At 36.6% G+C, this 21,810-nt stretch overlaps 1 protein-coding gene across 3 annotated transcripts in view; it reads right to left on the reverse strand.

Annotated features, from left to right (window-relative positions):
* The window catches only part of USP15 (ubiquitin specific peptidase 15), a 59,305-nt gene extending 39,010 nt beyond the window's left edge, over nt 1-20,295 (reverse strand). The window contains exons 1-4 of one of the 3 annotated variants that reach the window (XM_056513410.1): nt 20,142-20,295; nt 9,271-9,398; nt 6,147-6,277; nt 3,398-3,524 (exon numbers count right to left, since the gene is read on the reverse strand). In XM_056513410.1, the coding sequence (XP_056369385.1) occupies nt 3,398-3,524; nt 6,147-6,277; nt 9,271-9,398; nt 20,142-20,230 (475 nt within the window). In that variant the 5' untranslated portion in view covers nt 20,231-20,295. The remainder of the gene's footprint in view (nt 1-3,397; nt 3,525-6,146; nt 6,278-9,270; nt 9,399-20,141) is intronic. The other 2 variants (XM_056513420.1, XM_056513428.1) reach the window with 2 other exon arrangements.
* Nucleotides 20,296-21,810: the final 1,515 nt, after the last annotated feature.

Here is a 21,810-nt window from a genome sequence, read left to right on the forward strand (position 1 = left end):
TGTACTTCCATGAACATGTAACAATGCACACTTTTTAATTCCTCCTACGATCCATCCCCACCAAGTATTACTGAAGTGGTAACTTATGAACTAAAGTGCCTGCTCCAGCACAAATGAAAATGGATCAAATAGGTATTGTCTGAGTCACATTGTGTATGGGGTTGTCCTCTAGCAGAATCATAGATCCATTAAAGTTGGAAAAGACGTCCAAGATCATTGAGTCGAACCTTTCCCCAAACACCAGCGTATCAACTAAACCACAGCACTGTCACATGCTGTCAGTTCTCAAACACTTCCAGGGATGGTGACTAATTATATACATCCAATGTATGACAGGATCAGCATGATGTCTAAAAGAGACAGGAAGAACTACTATTTGAAGATGCCTCTCACTCTATCAGCTGTGTACTCATAATTTGAGATGGTTCAATTTGAGAATTAAAAGTTATAGCTCCCATACAGATCATAACCCTATATTGTTAAAAATCATACAGTTTATTTATAAAAACAATTGTATGCTTTAAGTACCATTTTGAAATACCAGTAATAAAAATACATCCTAGCTACTAAAAGCTATTACTATCACAAATGCTGGCTAAAGGAAACTCTTAGGTGTTAACATTAAGATGCCAGTCTGAGCTAAGAAACAGTAATCTTTCCTTCGTAACGAAGGAAAAGGCTAGTCACCGATTCCAGAAAAAACAGTCCTCAAGAGTGGCAAGCATTACATTCTTGTATTCTGCAGCAGATTAAAGGGAGAGATAAATCATTGCCATTTACTAAGATAATTTACTAGCAAAAGTCCATTAGATGCAGAGCTTCTAGTAGAATCTTCTGTGAAGTTTATCAGCTCAGTTTTGGAATTGTTTTATGGCATTGTAGACACAATCTGACTCATATTTGCCCATTACCGAGGCTACAGTCTTTCTGACATTTTGTGTTTTGTAAAACTCTTACATATTAGGCTGATGACATAGTTCCATCATACTTTCACATGATTAAAATTCCTGAATGGATCATTAACTCATTTTCACTCTGAATTCCTGATGCTCTCTGGGATCGCTGGAAAGCTGCCTCAATTACATCTATTGTCTAACTAATTTTCCTTTTAGAATTAATGCCCTCTCCCCTAAGAGAGTTAATCATCAACTAGTCTCCAAGTCACCATGCACTGTCTCCAAGGCAAGGGTCCTCAATCACAGGAGGTTCCCGAGAAGGTCCAAAGAACATGTCAGATGTGACTAGTACCATTGCAAGAGAACGACTGGCATTATTAGGTGTCTTTGACTTTGTACTAATTTATCAACACAGCTTAGCTTCAATTTGAATGGAAAAGCAAAGGTATTCCAGGTATAACACATATCTGAAGACTGTCAGTATTATACTTAGAATATTTCTCTGGTTTTGTAAATTGAGGAAGGTCTTGTACTTATTTTTTGAGTGCAGTAAATGATATAACCAATGATGGTGGATAGAAAAATTAAAATTTCTTGAAAAGACCATAGTACCCTATGTCTACTAACTTCTTTGGGGCTGTTACTGACTCTTTTGTACTACAAGTCTGCAACTATAACAAAAATGCATCCTCTACTGCAATATAGAAGGAAGAGTGAAAAATAATCAAGATTCTGTAAGATCTTTCTTGCATATTATTTACTGATATAATAAGCATTTCTTCTGCGTATTTGATGAATTCCAGAACTACCTTCAATATATCAAGGTAAGATGCAGGGGCAGAGAAAAAAAAAAATCACAGTCTTAGTAATGGATAAGAGGATTCAGTTATTATTTCACTCAAAGTGGATTGAATTTTTCCAGCTCTTCTTCTAAGGTACAAACTCTTTTGGATGCCTTGGCTAGGATGGTTTGCTTTGTACTCTGCATAAGAAACTTCAGTTTCAGAAAGAAATGTTTTTAAAGGCCTCCAGGAATGTATCATCCACATTTCAGGAAATCAAACAAGGCCAGTGTCTGGAACTGGGATTGCCAGTGAACTCTGACTGCTTCTCATTACCTTTTACAACAATTTAATCATAATTGTAATTCTCTCTTTGCTAAGAAAAAATGAATATATCTTCAAGTAACAGTCATTCCAAAACACCCTGCTTCTGGTTAGAGAAACAAAATCAATCCATTACCTATAATTTCAGAGATACAATTAAATTCAGTATAGCTGCAAAACAGCTTGCATTTGGTCCTAAGGGAAGGACAGTTTTAAATTGTTTTTTCCAAATTTCTGGTTTCCTCAGAAAATAATGAAGTATAAATTCCCAAGTTAAGCCAGATCTCAAAAAGACAAATTAACATACAACAAACCCTGTTTTGAGAAGAATTTTCACAATTTTCAAGTTATTATTCTAATACAAGAGGTGATTATTTTTCTTACTTAAATATTCAAATTAAACAAAATGACTGCTTCTAAAGCAAGCAATCTGCAAAGAATTAAAGGCTGGTAAATATAAGTCACTATTCATAATGTGAAGAGAAGCAAAAGCTAAAAACCATACACTGCTGTCAACAAATGTAAACAAAGTGGTAGCTGGGCATACAGTGCCAAGGGCAAAATGCACAATTCTCCATAAAGTACAAAACTACAGAAATACAGACAACTGAAAGACTCTTAACTCAGATATGCACGCACAAATAAACCAAAAATGAGAAGCAATATATTTGAAAATATTCTGATTGTTATTTTCAAAGTCAAATATCAAAATACTGTTTCAAACCATGACAGAAAGCTCAATGAGCAGTCAAAATAAATACAAATAAAGGTATGTTAAAGGCTTAATAGAGGATTCAATTACTGTAAAAGATTGTGCTTGGTCTGCTACTTCACAATGTGAAGAATACTTTCATCTTTTGCCATTAATAATTCTTTGTTGTGTTTTGTAGTATATTCTTCTCTTCATATACATGACTAGAATGTGTTGGTTAATATATAATTAATATAATTCTATATATATATTCATAATATATGTAGAAAATATATTCAGTATCATATATTAATGTATACTATATAAACATTACAATATTTATAATATGCATTATGTATAAATTATTAACATATAATAATATATAAAAATATTTCTTACACATAAAAAGCCAATAAAAAGTACTATGAAATCCAATAAACAACATGACACTATTTACTTCCTTAAAATCTCAAACCTCTAAAGTTAATACAGATACTTAAATAATAAAACACATTATATTGCTAAAATTGTATTAAGCCCCCTCAATATTCCCATGTTAACTTTTAACTTTGATACAAACAAAACTACTCTCGTTGTTTTGAATGGTCAAAATACCCATCTATTATTTCTTCTAAATATTTATTCAGAACTTGCTACCACATACAAGTAACAATAACATATCTTTAGAAAATAGTCATGCATACCTATTGTATCAGCTTTACTAAATCTTCGTGTGACAACATTGTTCATGTTTCCATTTTCACACAGTTTTAATTCTGTTAGATATACTTCTACTTTGCAGTGCTTAACAAACATACCCTGTTCAACGACCTGAAAAACAGAATGGGATCATATATCAGTCTGAATATGTCTTCATATATACACACTTCAAAATATTTTTGAGAACTCTTCAAGAAACTGAAGTTCACGTAATATAAGACATCTAATAAATGAAAAAAATTAGAACTTAAAATTCTCCTGTAACTTTTTAGAAATACAGTAAATTAGAAAGTATTTTTTTCATTATGTCTTACCTGTGTATAACACGATGACTTTCAAAGTATAAAGTACAGCAGAAATTACAAATATGCAATCTTAATCCAAAGATACTTGATCAAAACTTAATAACACCCAAAGCTACTTTTATTTTCAAATAGGTTCATCATATGCTACTTCCTCAGAACATCAAGAACTAGTTTCCAGAGTTGAAGAGTACTCATCAAAAATATAATACACACTAAAAAAACCTGGATGTCACATTTTTAAACAAGACCTACAAATCCTCCACTTACATGTCAATAATGAATATATTCATTTGAAATTTATCTACTCATTACAGTTGTTTATTTCACGTTCATTTTTAAAACAGATTATGGAATAGTTAAATATACAGGATTCTTTTTTTTTTTTTTAATAAAAGTAAAATGTAGAAAAAAATATTCAGGGTCACCTCTCAAATGTTTTTCCCTTTCATCTTCCAAAGTGTAACTGCAGTACTCTTAGTCATGTAGACTGCTCCAAAAATAGCCATCAGCCTGATATGTGATACATCTGACAAATACGGTTAAAATAAAGCAACCAGCTAATTGCTAGGAGAGATCTGCTATCTGCTATACAAATATAACTTATATGTATGTGCCACAGGAAAAAAAATGAAGAAATTAGTGAATTAATTGCTTGCCTTAGCTTTAACGACTGTCAATCACAGCATTTAAACAAAAATGCATCTTAATTTGAGCAACTCAGTAGTTTTCAGCTACTAGACTCATAACAAAATAGTAGCAGTAAACAAAACTATTCAGTACGACTAAGACATTTCTAAGAATAAAAACTAACACTCTAGTGGTAGTACAACCTACTATACAAGAAGCCTTAGCATTATCTGATGTAGATTAAATACAGAATTTTATCAATTTAAAATTTGGATCCACACTTCAAAAACAGTTGATGCAACAAAGGAGATGAAAGAAAAGTATAATATGTTTATGAAAAAAAAAGCAACCCATAAAGGCAGACAGGAAAAATAATAATGAATGACAAAAGCATTAGAAACAAAACTGCTGAAATGGAATGTGTTTCTCAGAAAATAACAAAGCTATGCCAGTTTACCTGGCCACATTATACTCCATGTATTTTTCCAGTTAGCTAATTCCAAATGGAATGGAAGTTACTCTAATTTTCTGCTCTCTCCTTCCATCTTCCTCCCAGACTGAAAAAAATTACAAACTTTTTACTTTACCATGATTATGGAAAAGTATGCTGTTTACTGAAATCCATCTTCAGATAAAACAATAAGCTGATAATATATCTTTAAAGGAGTGTTATTTTAACAAATTTCAGCTGTAACAGAACTAAACAAAAAGACAGACATTTCAGGAAAGTCTCTTTAAAATAAAACCAAAAACCAAACAACTATTTTATCAGATTAGAGAAAATATTATAAAACCCTTAAACAAACTTCTGTTGCTGGTCAAATTAATTTTCAAGACCTGAAATTTCTTCTACAGCCATATCTATCATTTATTTGAAGAGCAGACTTCAAATAAGCAGCCAGCATTCATGCAGTTAGACCACACTTATGTCATAAGAAGGAAACAAAAGTTGTATTACACCAGAAATCAAAAAACTAAATTCTAAGCCTAGTATTTTTTCAGTGATTTTAAAAGAATTAAAATAAAGATCCATGTAACTGGAAAAATACACTCTAGTGGTCAATACAGAAAGGATAAATATACCAAAATGTATTTTATAAACTAAGTAATTCAGTCTAGTGAGGATTGCAACTGCAATCACTTGAAAATACTAAGAAATAACACAAACAAAAAAAGATAGTATGATCAATGAACTGGTGAAATGTCCTATCACCTTAATAATAAGGGTGTTATGTGCTGGATCAAACAAAAACAAATTTAAAGATGGTAATTTTCCAGTATCTCATATTGATGGAGGGTCACACTACCACACTACTACATACCATGGACTACTACTTGTGTAGAGTAAGCTTTTTGCTTAAAAAGTAACTGCCTTAGCAAGCAGTTGAGCACAGTGTGTTTATCAGAAAGAAGCTACCAATTACTCCACCAACATTAATATTGTTAGGGCTAGGCTTTTCACTAACATAGTCAATACAGTTTTACAGTTATTTACATAAAATCATTTGTACTAATAGCCATATAAACTTCTAACGCAAATTATTCTTGAGATATTAAGAGAACTTACTTCCAGAAAAAGAAAGTATTATATCCTTTGCATCCCCCTGCCTCAATATTACACATTTAAGCCTCAAAAATTTGAATAAAAATTAGATATCAGTAAGCAACTAAAGCAGGAGTTTTCTATATGATTATCACAGGCCAGAACTTCAAAGTCTGCTAATAAATTCCTGTGCGATTCCTGCATATTTGCAGGACTACATCTGAATCATGCTCATCCCTGCAGGTAGCTACAGAGTACCTTGCGTGCAATTGGCTCTTGACCTTCCATCAGTGTGTACCAGCTCACTAGCCTATTCCAGCCTTCAGTTGGCAAAAGAATGTAGTCCAGCTCATCAATGAGATGTTCCTTGAGAGACTGAGAATCACCATCTATAAGAGAAAGATTATTTTCACTTGAATACTGTAATTCTCTACTGGAATTTTTAATGTAACATTTTTCACATAAACAGCAGAGGTCACAATAATGTAGGTCTTCTGAAACAATGCAAGCAAACTATGCAATTCATGTTTAGCGTGGTATTACACGTGGTTTTCCTTTACTGTATGAGTGACAATTTTATATCCCCATGCAATTATAAGCATCTAGTTTGTTATCATACACCATCCTAGCTTTCAGAGGAATCAATTCATTTCTCCCACTCACTTCACACATATTCCCACATCATTATGGATACTTCCACAGCTGAAAATGAGAACGACTACTTAACTGTAGATTCAAGAAAAAGTTTGAAGTCATTCACCCTGTGTCAGGCTAGGAAAGTAGCATGTACAATCTTCTATTTAAAGGATCCTATGTGCTCTGGAAACAATCACTACAAAATTTGCAGAGAAGGGGAGATGCTGCACTTGAATGAAAGAAAACTTGAAATCTGTTAAGGTAAGCTGCATGCTTTTAGCTTTCCTTCAATCCTTATTACTAGCAGCTATCTTTTAGGTCTAAGAGGTGATTCCAGATGCGAGCCACTGCGAGCTTCAAACATTTAGGGCAGCGGTCTTTCCATCTGGAAGCATCACACTGTAACTTGGAACACAGCGTGGGGAGAAACCCACAAGCACTTCTTCAGGTCTACAGAGCTCTTCACAAGATTCATATGGGTTTTCTGCACTGATCTTATATTGCGAGAAGGTGTAATTTGGATTCTATTATCTCCTTCAAAAAAGACCAACATTTCTTCTAGCATAATTTTTTTCAGAACTATCAAACTGATACCCTGGTTCTAACAACTCAGTCCCTCATATACAACACTGTTTTCTATGATGAACAATCAGCTACTCTAAATACCTACTTCTTTGTGCCCGCTTTGACGATGTATCTCTTCTTTTGAACATGACACGTGCATTACATCACATTCGACATTTTTTGCACGTTGAGATTAACTGAAATCTCTACCTGTTACTTTTCATTGCTCTCACTTCATCCAAATGTTCTGGAAACAAGGGAGAAGCATTTAAGTAATATAAGCACAACATACTGCTTCAGTTTTCTGGAATCAATCTTTCGTGAATTCAGTTACAGGTTTCCTTATCACTGCATTACACTGCAGAACATCTGCAAAAGCATGCCCATTTTAGATTATTTTATTCTTGATATCAGACGCACACTTTTAAGGAGAGAAGCATGAGAGCAACTAAATCATACTATGAGCCAAAGACAAGATTAATATCCAACCATTTTCAGGGTCAGTTTATGCTACACAGAAAACCTACTACAGAGGATTGCTGCTTTGCAGTGGGTGAACGAGAAAGCTATTATTTGCTGGGCACTAATGCCCTTAATTTTAAAACTACCTTTACACAGGAGCAGTTGATATTGGAGGGTAACTGGATGCATGGAATCACTGCCAACGTGGAGCCACAGTTTAGAACCATGCATGAGCAAGAAGCAAAGTTCACAATCCCTGATGCTGTTTATTTTGAAAGGGGCACTGGTAGTGTCAAAACAACAGAACACAGGTTTTTCAAAAGCTTTTAGGAAAATGGCTAACATGACTTCAAATTTGGACAGCTAACCATAAAGCAAGCTTCGTAACAGTAACTTTAAATATAATCTGAACATGTATGTAGATTAAGTTATAAATGGTACAGATGAACTAACAGTGTTTGGTACAACTAGAAATCACCTATTTTTGAAAGGGAAGACACAAAAGAGAACAAAATGATACTACCTCACTGAGTATAAAAAGATGTTGCTACATCTGACGTCAGCTGACATGTAGCACCTGAACACCCCCGCCTCACAGCAAGATTTACTACAAAAATGAACAAAAGATCTAAATCCTCACATTTCAGAAAACAAAACACAACATTCACCTGGAGCAAAAAGACCTTAAAGTTTCTGGGTGGATGAGAACATACAGATGTATATGACAATACAGCACCTTCTACAAAGGCACAGGTCAGCGCCAATTAATACAACATAGTACAAGAAGTTTTATGAAAGACACAATCATCTTTAACATTTAATTTGTAAAATAATGAGATACTAATTACAGAAGTTTTGAATTAATAAAGTCAAGAGTTCATCATAAACCCCGTGAAATTGGAAAAACTGGTATTACTACATGTCAATAGAATAAGCAGTATTATTACATTACCTGTAACTACAGAGATGAAAACCAAATATCTGCTCAATTTTGTATCTGCTGGATTTTGCAGATTAAATATTAACAGCTTTAATGGTATTTTGATACTGGACATTAAATACAGAATTTGATGTGAAGATGAAAATTTGTGGGAAAGTATTCTGAGACCTGAGTTCACAAATTTTGCTACAGTTCAGCAAAAGTCATCTGCACCTGAGTAATTATAGCAGTGACAGAGTGTAACATCCATATAAGACCATAAGGAAAATAGGAAATCATCCTTTATCATTTCATACAACTTAAGTCACTGAACTGAATAATACCACTTCTTTAATTGTTTCAGGGCTAAAGGGTGGGCTTGGGGCTCATTTACAGAAAAAAGTTTTAGAGCTCAACTTAAAAACTGTATTTTAAATCAACCAATTTGGTTGAACTACAAAAAAAACGAGGGAAATCATAGTGCACTCAAGCTAGCTTTTTGTCAACTTGACTAATTTTCAGCTCTCAAGATAACCCAAAATCTCATTATAAACCAGGAATTTGTACGTTATTACATATTTTATTACCATTACAAAGAACTTCCAATAATTGCATTTATAAAATTGTGATTTATTAGGGAAATCTATTCCAGTTCCCTTGTCATGGTCCAAAATGAAGCCAAAATTTTTACCTTTGCATATGCTGAAGTTCATTTACACTGCCAACTTCAAAAGATGAACTACCTGTGACAATTTTGCATTTAAGGTAGTATTGGTTTATTTTACAGTGAGAGGCAGTTACCTTTGAGAAGTCCAGAGTTATCAATAGGACCAGGATACACATTCTGATCTCCCATCTGGTATTTGTCCCAGCTGTCAAAACCAACATATTTTTTCCACTGTTTGAACCAGCGACTATCCACTAGATACCTTAAAAGGCAAAAGACATACATATTAATTATTGGCATGCTACTACTTCCTACCTTATTCATGTTAATGCACCAGCATTCATCAACCTTGTGAAATGACAATGCTGTTCTCTCTGTTCTGCCAACCATTATCAGCATTCTCCTACCAGCAAGGACTTTAACTGTGGTCAATTAAAGATCTCACTAACAGCACCAGGTACAATTTTGCAAGACTGCCAACAGTACATTGCAGAGGCAGAAAAATGGCAAGTTGAAACAAAAAAACCAACATTTCCCTTTTTAGCACAAATGATTGTCACCTTTGATTCCTGTTCTTGATTTTTGAATTCAAGAGACTCAAGTAAAATCTCTATTATCAGACAGCCATTTAAAAAAGTGAGAGAGAACTTTCAGTAAAGAATTGTCTACTGCTGGAGTTTTATTTGTAACATGTGCAACTTAACTTCAGAAATCTGATGCCTTGTCAAGAGAGCATGTTTTCTTCCTCTGAGTCAACATCAACACAAACAGTAAATACTCTGCTTTTGATAGAAGACTAGATGTTCCTCCTACAAATAATTATCAACATCACACTTCCATATAAAGCGATTATATCTCTAATCTCAGCTCTACAGTATTTTTATCCAGATTAAACTGTTGTCACAGTCTCTCTTTTACAAAGTCCAGTAATACCAACATTTTATACCTTTTTGTCCGGAACTTCTTTAAGATCAAGATGCCAAATTTGTTCAGTGATGCTCAAATTTTTATTCATTTTTTAAAGATACTATATGCATGATTTCTCCCTTCTAAAAGTATTCATCTTCTTCTGCCTGGTCTGTCCTAAATCTTTTGCTACTACATTAGGATGAAACTGAATTCGATTAATCTGACCTTGCCTTTTGATTTATACATTAAGTTTTCATTCTCATGAACATACTTGAGGCCAACAGCATTCTCCCCTTTCTCTTCTGCTGTGGCCATCCATAAGAGCTCTTATTCCATAAGAGCTGTGGTTATGTGCGTGGTTATGAATGCAGTCACCACCAAACCTTGTAGCCTTGTTGCACTGGCCTCTACTTTCTTGACCTAAATTTGAATGAATTATGTATCTTACGAAGGAAAGATATAATTTTACACAGAAGAGAAATTACCTTTATTTTAATTAATGCTTAAGAAATTACTACTCCTGAAGAATCATTTTACTTTTCAAATGCTTTGTCTTAAATGTCTTATCACACCCCAGTAACAGAGTGATTAACACAAATTTTTGATAATAAAATTTAACTGTGTGAGAGAGCTTGGTTTCCACTGTTTTAAATGTTCAACACCATCTACTTCAACACTTCATCAGCTTTCTTCTCCCATATCTGATTAATTTTACCATCAACCAAAATTTGCTGTGCAGTATCTCTTTAGGGTCCTCCCTAAAAGAAATGTAGTAACATTGCTGTTTCCTAACACGAAGTGTAGAAAATCTTTCATCACTTCCCTTCACATTTAGGAATTTTGAATTAAGAAATCTTTTCAGGCTCAAATAAGAGCTTAATATTTCTTGTATAAAGAAAGCTGAAAGGCCACTTAAGAATCATGCAAGCATGTAAGTATGGTAAGAACTAAATAGCACAGTCAAATTCCTTTAACACAAAGCAGAGGTAACATGCATTACATAGAAAAGAAAGGTCTATTGAATTTATTTAGCCAAGAAAATAAATTTGCATATAGAGATTCCGAAAAATACTAGCAGACACTACAGACGTGAATTTTTACAGCATATTACTGGCTATAGGCATGCATGTGCATGTACATCTACGTTTTATACATACTGGGCCTTTTAATGAACATTCTGCTACTTTTGCTTCAATAGCAATCTGGTACAGATGAGAAAAGCTATTTTGAGTTATTATTGAACAGTGTAACAGTAGCTGAAACCTCTCTTACCCTGGTTTAAGAATGGTATTCCTCAATTTAGTACTATGAATAAAAAAAAAACCCATAAACTGCTCCCATTTCGCCCCCCCCGCCCCCTCCCAAAAAAATCAGAGATTACAGGCTGAGATAATAACAATTTACTGGAAACAGAAATGAGACAAAAAAAGAAACAGTAACAGCAACAATATTAATAACAGAAGTGTAAAAAAGAGGGTGATTTACATGCAAAATGCTCATCCTAGGGGACAATGAACTCCCACCATGCCTTTTCTCATCCTGAAGCCATATTCTCTCTTTTCCCAAGCAGAAGCCTTTGACTCCCACCCATTGGGGTGGTAGAGAATAATAACCTAGACATGCCCAGGGCTGGGCTCCAGGCTCCATTCCCTCAACGTGGAAAAATTAACTTTATCCTGGCCAAAACCAGAACACCCCATTACAAGAACTTGCTCTTAATCAAGACATGAAATACTACTTTTCCAGTAAGATTAGGGAAACCAGAAATTTGCATTCAAATACCATACACTACCCTCATTTTATGCAAGAAGGATATGCCACATTAAAGATTATGCAGGGGAAAGGAAAAAAAAAAAAAGGCGCACAGTTACACCACGCTCAGTTTAAGGTGAATCAATCAGCCTGCTAAAGCACTTCTGTAGCCAAAATCCAGACTTCTTAACATTAATGGGAAAAGTAATAATCAGAGATTTGTAACTTAAAGCTTTTGACTCTAAAAACACATTCAATATAGCATTCTCACCACAATGAACAAGACTACTCATCTGCACAAGAGAAGGCAAACCATTGGAAGACAACTTAATTCATCTTTTCATCAGTGCTATAATATCCATGATACAATCAACCAGCTGAAAACTAAGTACTACCTATGAGAGACATCCAGTAATTTAAGAGGAAGCTCAAGCAAACAGACCTACATCTGCTAAACCCTCATTTCTTAAAGGATTTTTGATCTCTCTTTAAGGAAAAAACATTAAAACCTTGGGGTATGCACTTGGACCAGATACACTTCCCTGTAATGTGTATTGTACCAGATACAAAAATAGCATACTATGCATTAGTAAAACAGAGACCAAAAAATATATATATATATATGTTAAGCTTGGTACAATGTTTTGCTTTTATTTTTGTTACTACTACCTAATGCAGAAAGGAGTTCTAAATGAGTCTAAATCTACAGCAGTTTTTTGAACTGTGGACCTGACCAAGAAGGCTACTCCAGAACTCCCCAAAGTTAAAACGTGGCCTATCCATGTTTTAGAATTACGATTAAGAAATGTTTGTTATCTGATGGAATCAAGATTTCACTCCATCAGGAAACACAAATTTTGCTCCCTGGCATTAGTTTAGCTAGTGAGCAGTATAACCAACCCATCTTCTGAGGTAAAACAAATCTGTAGGATATGAATAAGGATTAAAGACAAGAACAGTCTTTAATTTCTAGATATTCTGCTTTGAGGGGCAAACCTTAAAAACTAAGACAATTGCACAGCCAAATGAATCAGTTAACTCTAAAACAGAAGATACCTGACATTTATAGATATTTCAAATAAATCAGTAACCTCAAATTGCTTGAAGAAAATAGTACAACCAAGTCACTTAGAGCCAACTGTTGACAACACAGAACACTGAAATAGTCCCAAACCTTTACCTAAAAGTAAGCAAAAACACGATTATGCCATTTGCTGAAAATTACACTCAAATAGGGAATTTTCAGTATTAGCAACACTGGAAGTATATGTACAGTTTAAGGAGCTTTAGGAGTTTCTTCTTGGTTATATTATGTATACTTAAAATTTTCTTCGTGCAAGTAGAATAGATATATCTGCCCTCCTCTGTAAAATGTTGCCTGTCTGAAGTGGATTATCATATACAAGGGCCAATTTATACTCTAGAGTCCTCTGAAATGCCAGATAATGGAATAAACATGAGGAAATGGAATGAAGCTGCAACAGGGGGCATCATCAGAAGCCTGAGAGGGTGGCTGGTCTCCGGAACAGGCTCCCTAGGGATGTGGTCACAGCACCAAGGCAGTCAGTTCAAGGATCATCTGGAAGACACTCTTAGCCATATGGTTTAGCTTTAGGCAGTCCTGCAAAGAGCAGGAAGTTGGATTCAATATCCCTTATGGGTCACTTTAAATTTGGGATACTTGGCCTTGGCCAATGGTCAGCTGGCATTGGCTCTGTAAGACACAGAAGAAGCTTCTGGCAGCTTCTCCTAAAAGCCATCCCTGTAATAACCCCGCTACCCACACCTTGCCATGCAAACCCAATAAAATTGGGTCACCCAGCTAAATTTACCAGAAAAGACCATATCCTCATGTATGACCAAATGATCAACTGTAGAGACTCAAGGCAGCCCAAAACAGGATTACTTACAGCCTTTGCACATTAACTTACAAGTACAAAAAATTGAAGCTATTACAACACTTGTAAATACACCTCCATTTCTTAAATAAAAACACAACAAATAATAACAATCAATTTAAAGAAGTTTTAAAATTTCACTGCTGCATGACTACATGGACATTGTTCACTGGACTAAGAAAGTACTATCAGGAAACTTACTAACTGATTTCTAAAATTCCCCCACGGTTTGTGACTTTTTATTGTAATTCAAGTTCACCTGTGATTTACTGCTTATTTTGACCCAATAAACCTAATTAACATAATAGAAACATTACACAAGTACAACTGCATTTATTCCTTACCTCAACATCCAAGCTGATAGAAAAATATCTGAATAGTATGACTAAGATCTTGGTATTTCCCACTGCTGTCAAAAGCATTCTGAATTCTTGTGACCACTATATATAGACAAAATTAAACAACATGTAACCTAGATTTATTTATTTTGACTGATATGTTAACTCTTTGAATTCAAAATTAAATCAGAAAACTTTAATATGCAATAAAGACACTTCAAAGAGAGACATTCATTCTGCACTGTGTACTGCTGGGATATCGTATCTTCTGAACAGAAGATGTTTCACTTTTAACAGTAAAACTGTGCAAATTGTCCAGAGAGATAGGTGAGGATTTTTTTTTTACTCTCCTCACTGTGCATGAGAACAGATTAAGCAATAGAGAGGACAAAGTGGAACAACTGTTTTGCAGAAAGCAAATTAGGACTCCTGCTTAAAGGCACAGCATCTAATTTGTGTTCTTGCACAACTGCAACTATAAAAATAATAATGTAAGAATGGGTTTGTATCTGTATTTCTGCTTTGATTAAGGTGATGAAAACTGCTTGACCAAATACACTCATAATTAATGGATTCCTTCGAATTCCATTTTCTTTCAGAATTAACAAGTTCTTCAAGTTCAAAATGGTGATAACTATTCCACTCTATCACAAAAACCATACCATCTTTTTAATCAAAATATAGGTAAATCCACAAGAAAAAATGCAGGTATCAAAGACAAAAAAAAAAGTAGTTTACCTCCCATTTTTAAGAAATCCATCTAAGTATTCCAGATTTCTCTTCAGAAATAAGTTCAATAAAATGCACCAAGATTTCAAATAAACTAATCAAATTCTCACTACAGCTTGCGATATGCTCCACTCCCATAATGTGCTGCAGTAACCTAAGCACCACATTCTTCATCCACATTACCAAGAGGCTGACCAAAAAGTATGATTCAGCCAAAATTAGTGGAAGGCAACTTTGTGTTAAAAATTCAGTGTGAATATTATATTAACAACCATCTAAGTGTTTTGTATAACCTTGGAAATTTTCCATTTAAGTAAAGACTTTCTATTAAAAAATTAAAGACTTTCTAGTAAAAAATAATCTAACAAATCAATTTTCCGGCAAAATCTTGGAACAAATATGACAAACGTGCTCTCACCCCACCAAATCAATTAACAGAAGAAAAATGTATCTACTCATTTCCACCATAAGTATTGTCCAGAAGAATTTAAATCTTTGTAAACCACTGGTCACATGCAGCACCATTCTTTATGCAGTGAGAGAAACCTAACACCAAATTTCAACGACAAGATTTATAAATCAAAATCAGCAACTTAAACCTCATCTGAAAAACAAACAAACAAAAAAACCCCACCCATCCAACTGTTAATTTATCCCTGGAACACTGACATAGTATTCCTTGTTTCTCATTTCATGAAGTTATCAAAATAATTTAGAATACCGTTCCAAATATTATTGAAGCACAGGTCCATAACATCTCATGGCCTCAGTGAAATCAAGTAAAATCTTTCATTAACATTCAATATAGGTTCTGTTCATGTACAACACAATGATGGATGATGTAATGTGGGAAACACTGAGAGGACAGTACTGAGAAAAAGGTACATGGCCTGACTCTTGGGTATATCCTGTGCAGGGCTGAGTTGGACTTGACAATCTTTGTAGGCCCCTTCCAACTCAGCATGTTCTTTGAAGACCACAGTGTAAAATACTATAAAAGCTAAGAACTTCAGCATCAAGGCTGTCATCCATGATAGACACTGCAATGTTTTTAAGAAGGGCTACAGATGTCTGTTCATCAAGATTCATGAGCTTTCACTGCAGCCAGAATTAAAACGCTTTTATGTTCAGTGGGGAAATTCACTTCTGGAGAAAAATCCTTTAAGGCTGAACTTATCAGATCTACTGATCACTCACTCGGAAGGATTTTCACCCCACTTCATTTTTACTTACTCTCTTCAGTGACCAAGTATTACAACTGAAAAGGCAATGAAATTCCCATAAGTTAAGAAAATAGTATTTTTTTCACTGTCCAAGAAATGTACTGTATGGATAATAACAGTACTCTCAGCAGAACTTCAGAAGTGATATGTATTAGACATTTCTGAAAACTAAAAATACTATACTCCTTTGGTTTTACTAATTTGCAAGTCTTAAAAACCAAGAAGAGATTAAGAATCTCTCTCATCACTCTTGTGAAGTGATGACTAGCACCGAAACTCATCAGCTAACAGGGCTGAAAATCAACATCTTCCTTCTGGCCTAAACCTGACTAGCTTCAGTTTACATAGTGTCTTAAATCTTTATCTGCTTGTCTAAAAATCCTTATCCTAGAAGACATCTTCCTCTTACGTAACTATTTCAGCACGTGACTCAAAATTCTAGCAAAACAGACTAAGGTTCTCCAAGCTCTTCTCTGGAAGACAAGGCTTCTGCTTTCCCTATTAGATTTTGAAATGTCTGAACTCAGTCTAAATGAACACCTTCTCTCACATGTGGACACCAGAACTGGACAGCAGAATGGTTTCACTAATATACTCTCTATACAGTACATATTTGTACTGCTACTTGGTATTCCCTATTCAAACATCAAATGATTGTATTTGTTCCCTTAGCCACTAAATAAACTCTGTGTGATAGTTTTTGTCCACTGTAACTGTCAAGTAACTTCTATATCCTCATCAGTTCACTAATTGTTAGGGCAAGAAATAGATGAAAGAAGCACAGTGGAGGAACTCTAGGAGGAAGAGAGAGAAAAAGTGGTAAAAACTGATTGCTGAGTTATTACCTATTTTTAAGTCACTATCACACACTTTAAGTAAAACATTTATTGGCAAGTGATACCTAAAGGTGAGAAATGTGGTTACACATATCCTAGACCAAGGAGCAATAAGATGTGCAAGAGATAGCTAAGAGTATGCAAGCATTTGTAACGTCATATCTGAGCTACTGAGACAACATTTCAAACTAAGCCACAAAAGAAGGAACTACAGGAATGTCAGGGCAGAAAGTGGTTTTAAAGTAAAATCAAGAAATCACACTTTAATATGGGGAAGAAATTACAGAGAAATCCCCCAAGAAGTCCCCCGTAGAATATCTGATGGTCTTCCTCTCTATAACAAATCTGTTCCAAGATCAATAAATGCCAGCATTGAAAACGGTACTTCTGTGATACTGTAAAAACAGAAAAACTTGGCAAGGTTCTCAGGAGTATCACTGCAGCTACAAAAGCATTAAATGACATCATCAAGACCAGTTGGTCACACAAGTTATACTGTGCCTAAAAATTTGATGAACATCAATAGTTCTTCAATTTCTGAGACTAGAAGACATTGATTGAGTTCAGATTTGCCTGCAGCTGTAATAACCAGTAATTTTTGTCATTCTGAATGAGAGGGTAAAATCTCCTCAGACAAATTCTCCTCACTTGTCTAGCACCAGTAGAAAGAATATCAAAATACTGAGATGTAATCACACCGGATGCTAAAACTGCAAAACGAAATGCAGCATTTTTTCTTTTCCTAAGCAGAAGTCTAGGTCTTTCATCCACAGAAACTGAAGATCCTTTGGACAATACCACAAGAAGCAAAACTTATATTAATTAAGGTTCTGTGGAACAATAGTTTTTGTACTGACTTTACTAACAAAAGTAGACAACATTATTCAAAAGAACTGATAAACAAAGGAAGCTCTTCTTGGAAAAATCTGATGTTTATTTAATGTATGGTTGGAAAAATAAGATAAATGGAGAGTGGAAGAATCCTCAATCTCTCAGAGTTTAATCATTTATTAACTGGTCATAAAGAATGCAAAAAAGACCACTGGGACAAACTAGACCAAAACCTTGTCCCTGCAGCTGAAGCAGTTAAAAGACACTAACCTTGCCTGTCCATTGGAGCAATACAGCATAATGTATACTATTCCCAAGATACCCTTAAAAACATCTAATGGAACAGACTCCACAGCTTACTAAACCACCTAGTCAACCGTTTTCTAATTCTAGCAATCCTTCTTCCAATACCTAACTCTAAAAATGCTGCATATCAAGTCAATTTTATTTTTTTCTTTCTGCAGTGTACATGAAGAACTAATGAATATTAATGAATAATATGAAATTAATCAGCCACTTCATAGATGCTTTTAAGATTTGTCTCTCTTTGCCTTATTCTGTAGTTGCTTTTTTCTTAGAGAAAACCCCCAAAGCTCTATACTTTCCATATATAGCTTATTGTTCTCTCCACTCTAAATTTTGAAGAGTATGGAAAAGACTTTCCATGTATAAGCCAGCATTTTTAAAAGGACTGCATTTGAGTGTTTTAAAGTACAAGCAGAAAAACCTGGTATGGCTCTGCTGAATTTTTTCCAGCAGTATTTACTACTGAATCAAAGCAATTCTGAATCATGGCTTACAGCACTTTAACAGTTGCCTCCTCACTGATGTCTCAAAAGATCAAAAAGCCATTGACAAAATACCTTTAAAAAACGGTTTGGACTAAATGTAGCTTTTAATTTGTGAAGACAGCTGCACAGTCGAAGTATAAATCCTATGAATGCACAAGCATACACCTTTATGTAGCTCAATTTAACAGTTCACAAGTAAAACTTAATGGGACTTTGCAGCAGTTTATTCAATTTTAAAACACATGACTTAGATCAGTGTCAATCACAATTGGTTATATTTTCACAGAACATTTAGAAGCTTTTCCCACATAATTAATTCTTCCATATTAAAATATCGAATGCACTAAAAAGCACAATAAACTTACTGTTTCGGTCATGCTGTCAACTAGTCATAAAAGTACTATCACTCTGAACAACATTAACTGCCTGAAACATCGTTTTAGTAACTAGGAACTAACCAACAGAACCATAAAAAAAAAGACTTGAAAGACATCAAGCCTGAGCACACGTTTACTACTGCTGGCCATTTTCAAAACTAGCATGTGAATTCACTTCCTTTTTCTAGTTTCTTACACTTTTCCAGTTTCACGAGCAGTCTGTTTGTATGACAAAACTGAACATGTACTCAGCAGTATTTGAATAATGCATCAGAATGTATGCTTCTGACACATGCTGCAGTATCAACACTGTTAAATATAGTCTTTTATAGAACTGGAACAGTGAGTGATGACAGCTGAAATGAGGTGGGCTAGTTCTACTTCTATGTATTCACAGTTAATTTTCTGTAAGTTAATGCTTCAGCCTTTGTCTTTGGGTGACAGTTTCACACAGGAAGAGATGAAGAGGTTGAGTCGTGGAAGAAGTGTCAGTTCCTTATTTTTTCCCCTCCTTAAAATAGTCTCACTTCCTAGCCTGACAGAACTACAACTAGAGAAGCTCAATTGCCAAAAAGAGGTGCTTATTTAACCTAATTCTTTTCGACCATGGATTATTCTGTTGACATACTAAGAAAAATTTTACGACTGACCAGAAAAACATGTTTTTCAAACGTTCGTTCCGGAAAAGGTATAAGGGCCCGTTCGCACCTTCAGGGACTATTTCTTTCAAAGCCAATGCGTTTACAATCGAAATAAAATTTAAACTCAAGGCTTGCCAAAGCCACGGACGGGCATCAGGGCAAGCTAGGCCAGGGTATAGATATCATTTCTGATAACGTGAAGGTGAAGCCGGGGCCATTTCCGCCCGGGTAATGGAAGAAACGCTTGGCAGCAGGGCCCTTCTCCCCCACCTCACCACCCCCCGCGCAGCCAAAACAAGCCCCCGCGGGCTCCAGGCCCGCCATCCGGGGCTGCCAGCCGGCAGCGCGCCCCGCTCCGCGCTGCCCTCCCCCGCAGGGCGCTGACCTCGGTGCCGCCGCCGCAGCCCGGCCCGGCCGAGGCCCCGCCGCGCCCAGGCGGCCGCTCCCCGCCTGCCAGGAGCTGCGGGAACCGAGCGGCGGGAAGCGCGGGGAACAGCACTGCCTCCCTGCCCTTGTCACCCGCCTCCACCTTCTCGGCAGCGGCAAAGACGTCGAGCCGCCCCCGGGAGCGGGTGGGGGGGGCGAGGGGAAAGAGGTCGGTCCCTCCGGCAGCCAAGCGGCCCCGGGGGCGGGGGCGCCGCCCGCGCCGGTCTGCCCGAGCTCCCCCGCTCCTCCCTCACCAGGTGTCGCCCTTGCGGAGGGCGGTTTTGAGCAGCGCCGCGACGTCCGTGCGCTGGGTCTCCAGATCCGCCGCGCCTCCCTCCGCCATCTTCTCCGCCCGGCAGCGGCAGCGGCGGCAGGGGCAGGAGCGCGCCGCGCTGCATGCTGGGAATGACGCCTGCGGGGGGCGGCCGCGGCCCCGCCCTTCCCAGAGGCCGCGGGGCGGGGGCCGGAGCGGCCCGGGCGGTGCAGCGCCCCCTGGCGGCCGGGAGGTCTGTCGGGGAGGGACGGCGGGACCTTTCCCTCAGTGCCGCCATTGGGGCGCCTGCGTAATTAAATCCCCACGCCTCGCTAACAAATTAATGGTTTGGATCGCCGTAGCTCATGTCTTGTGCAAATACTGTTCAGACGGGTTCAGGTGTTCTGTGTGACTCACATTAGCTTTTCCAGACCTTTGCAGAACCCAACGGATAATTTGTTGGGTTTTTTTCAGTCGCTCTTGCCTGAACCTTGAACAAACAGTGCAACCTGTTGCTTGGCATTTCACACACACGCACAGGAGAAAAAAAAAAAAAAAAAAAGGCCACATACAACATTACATAACCAGCCAGGTCCTCCCTGTCTTCACCTTTGTGTAGACATTTCAAGGAATCCAGTTGGTGTGGGAATTTGCGGCCGGGGTGCTGGTTACAAACATTTGAAAACAAGAGTTTGTTCTGGTGGATCTGCCATTGAATACCTGGCCCCTTCCTCCGCCCGAGTGGAGCCACATTGTGTGACTAGCAGCAGCAACGTATCTTAGGCTGCCAGATAAGTATTTGAAGCTATTAGGCATTATTAGCTAATTAGCCCGTAGAATCTGGCAGCATGTAGCTGTTACGAACAGCACTAAAATGTGCTATCTAGATATTTGCACTGCAAAATAAATAGAAGCAAGGCTGTTATGGTAGTACAAAGCTAAGTAAGTGTTTTGTCAGGATTATCAGTGAGGATGATGATACTGAAGTAAAGGCAAAATTATAATAGGAAAATAATATCAAATATGTGAGAATTCCCAGGAGCTCAGAGTGACTGGTGATGACATTCATGGCTTCTCCAAGAGCTGGAATGTGAAATTCCAAGAGGAGGGGCAAGGAAGTACAAGATAAATACCTGGGAGAGCTGTGGCTACATTTAATGAGAGAAAACTTAACTGGGCAACAAGAAGAAAAGGTTTCCAGCCACTTCAAGAATAAATTCCTAGGTTGGAATCTCCAAGTTTAGAAAGACCTTTGACAAGTTCCCACCCCACACACATCAGGGCTTTACAGATAAGAACAGTGTTTTACACTCTGAAAGTTAGCTCTCTGCCAAAATTGAATTTATAGGGTAATTACAATTTCATGGAAATTTTGGGGAAAATATTTCTTAATCCACAGTGCTGGAAAACATCTTTATTGTTCTTCAGGCTATAGCAGGACTAACAACAGCTTACTTTACCAGAAGGATCACCTGGAGCCACCCATGCCTCTGTGCTTTGTGTTGCATAACTGCAGTTACTCAGTGAAAGATCTGCTATTCCTGAGTTCAGTCTATTTATGGTACAGAAACGGATACTAGACAGATATTAGGTGCTACAAATAGAGACAGCAAAGCATCCAATCTGCCGTTTGAAGCAGAGCTTTAAGAATTGCCAAGGAGAGACAAGAG

The sequence above is a fragment of the Oenanthe melanoleuca genome, chromosome 1A (assembly GCF_029582105.1).
Source record: "Oenanthe melanoleuca isolate GR-GAL-2019-014 chromosome 1A, OMel1.0, whole genome shotgun sequence".
In the NCBI taxonomy this organism is placed as follows: domain Eukaryota; kingdom Metazoa; phylum Chordata; class Aves; order Passeriformes; family Muscicapidae; genus Oenanthe; species Oenanthe melanoleuca.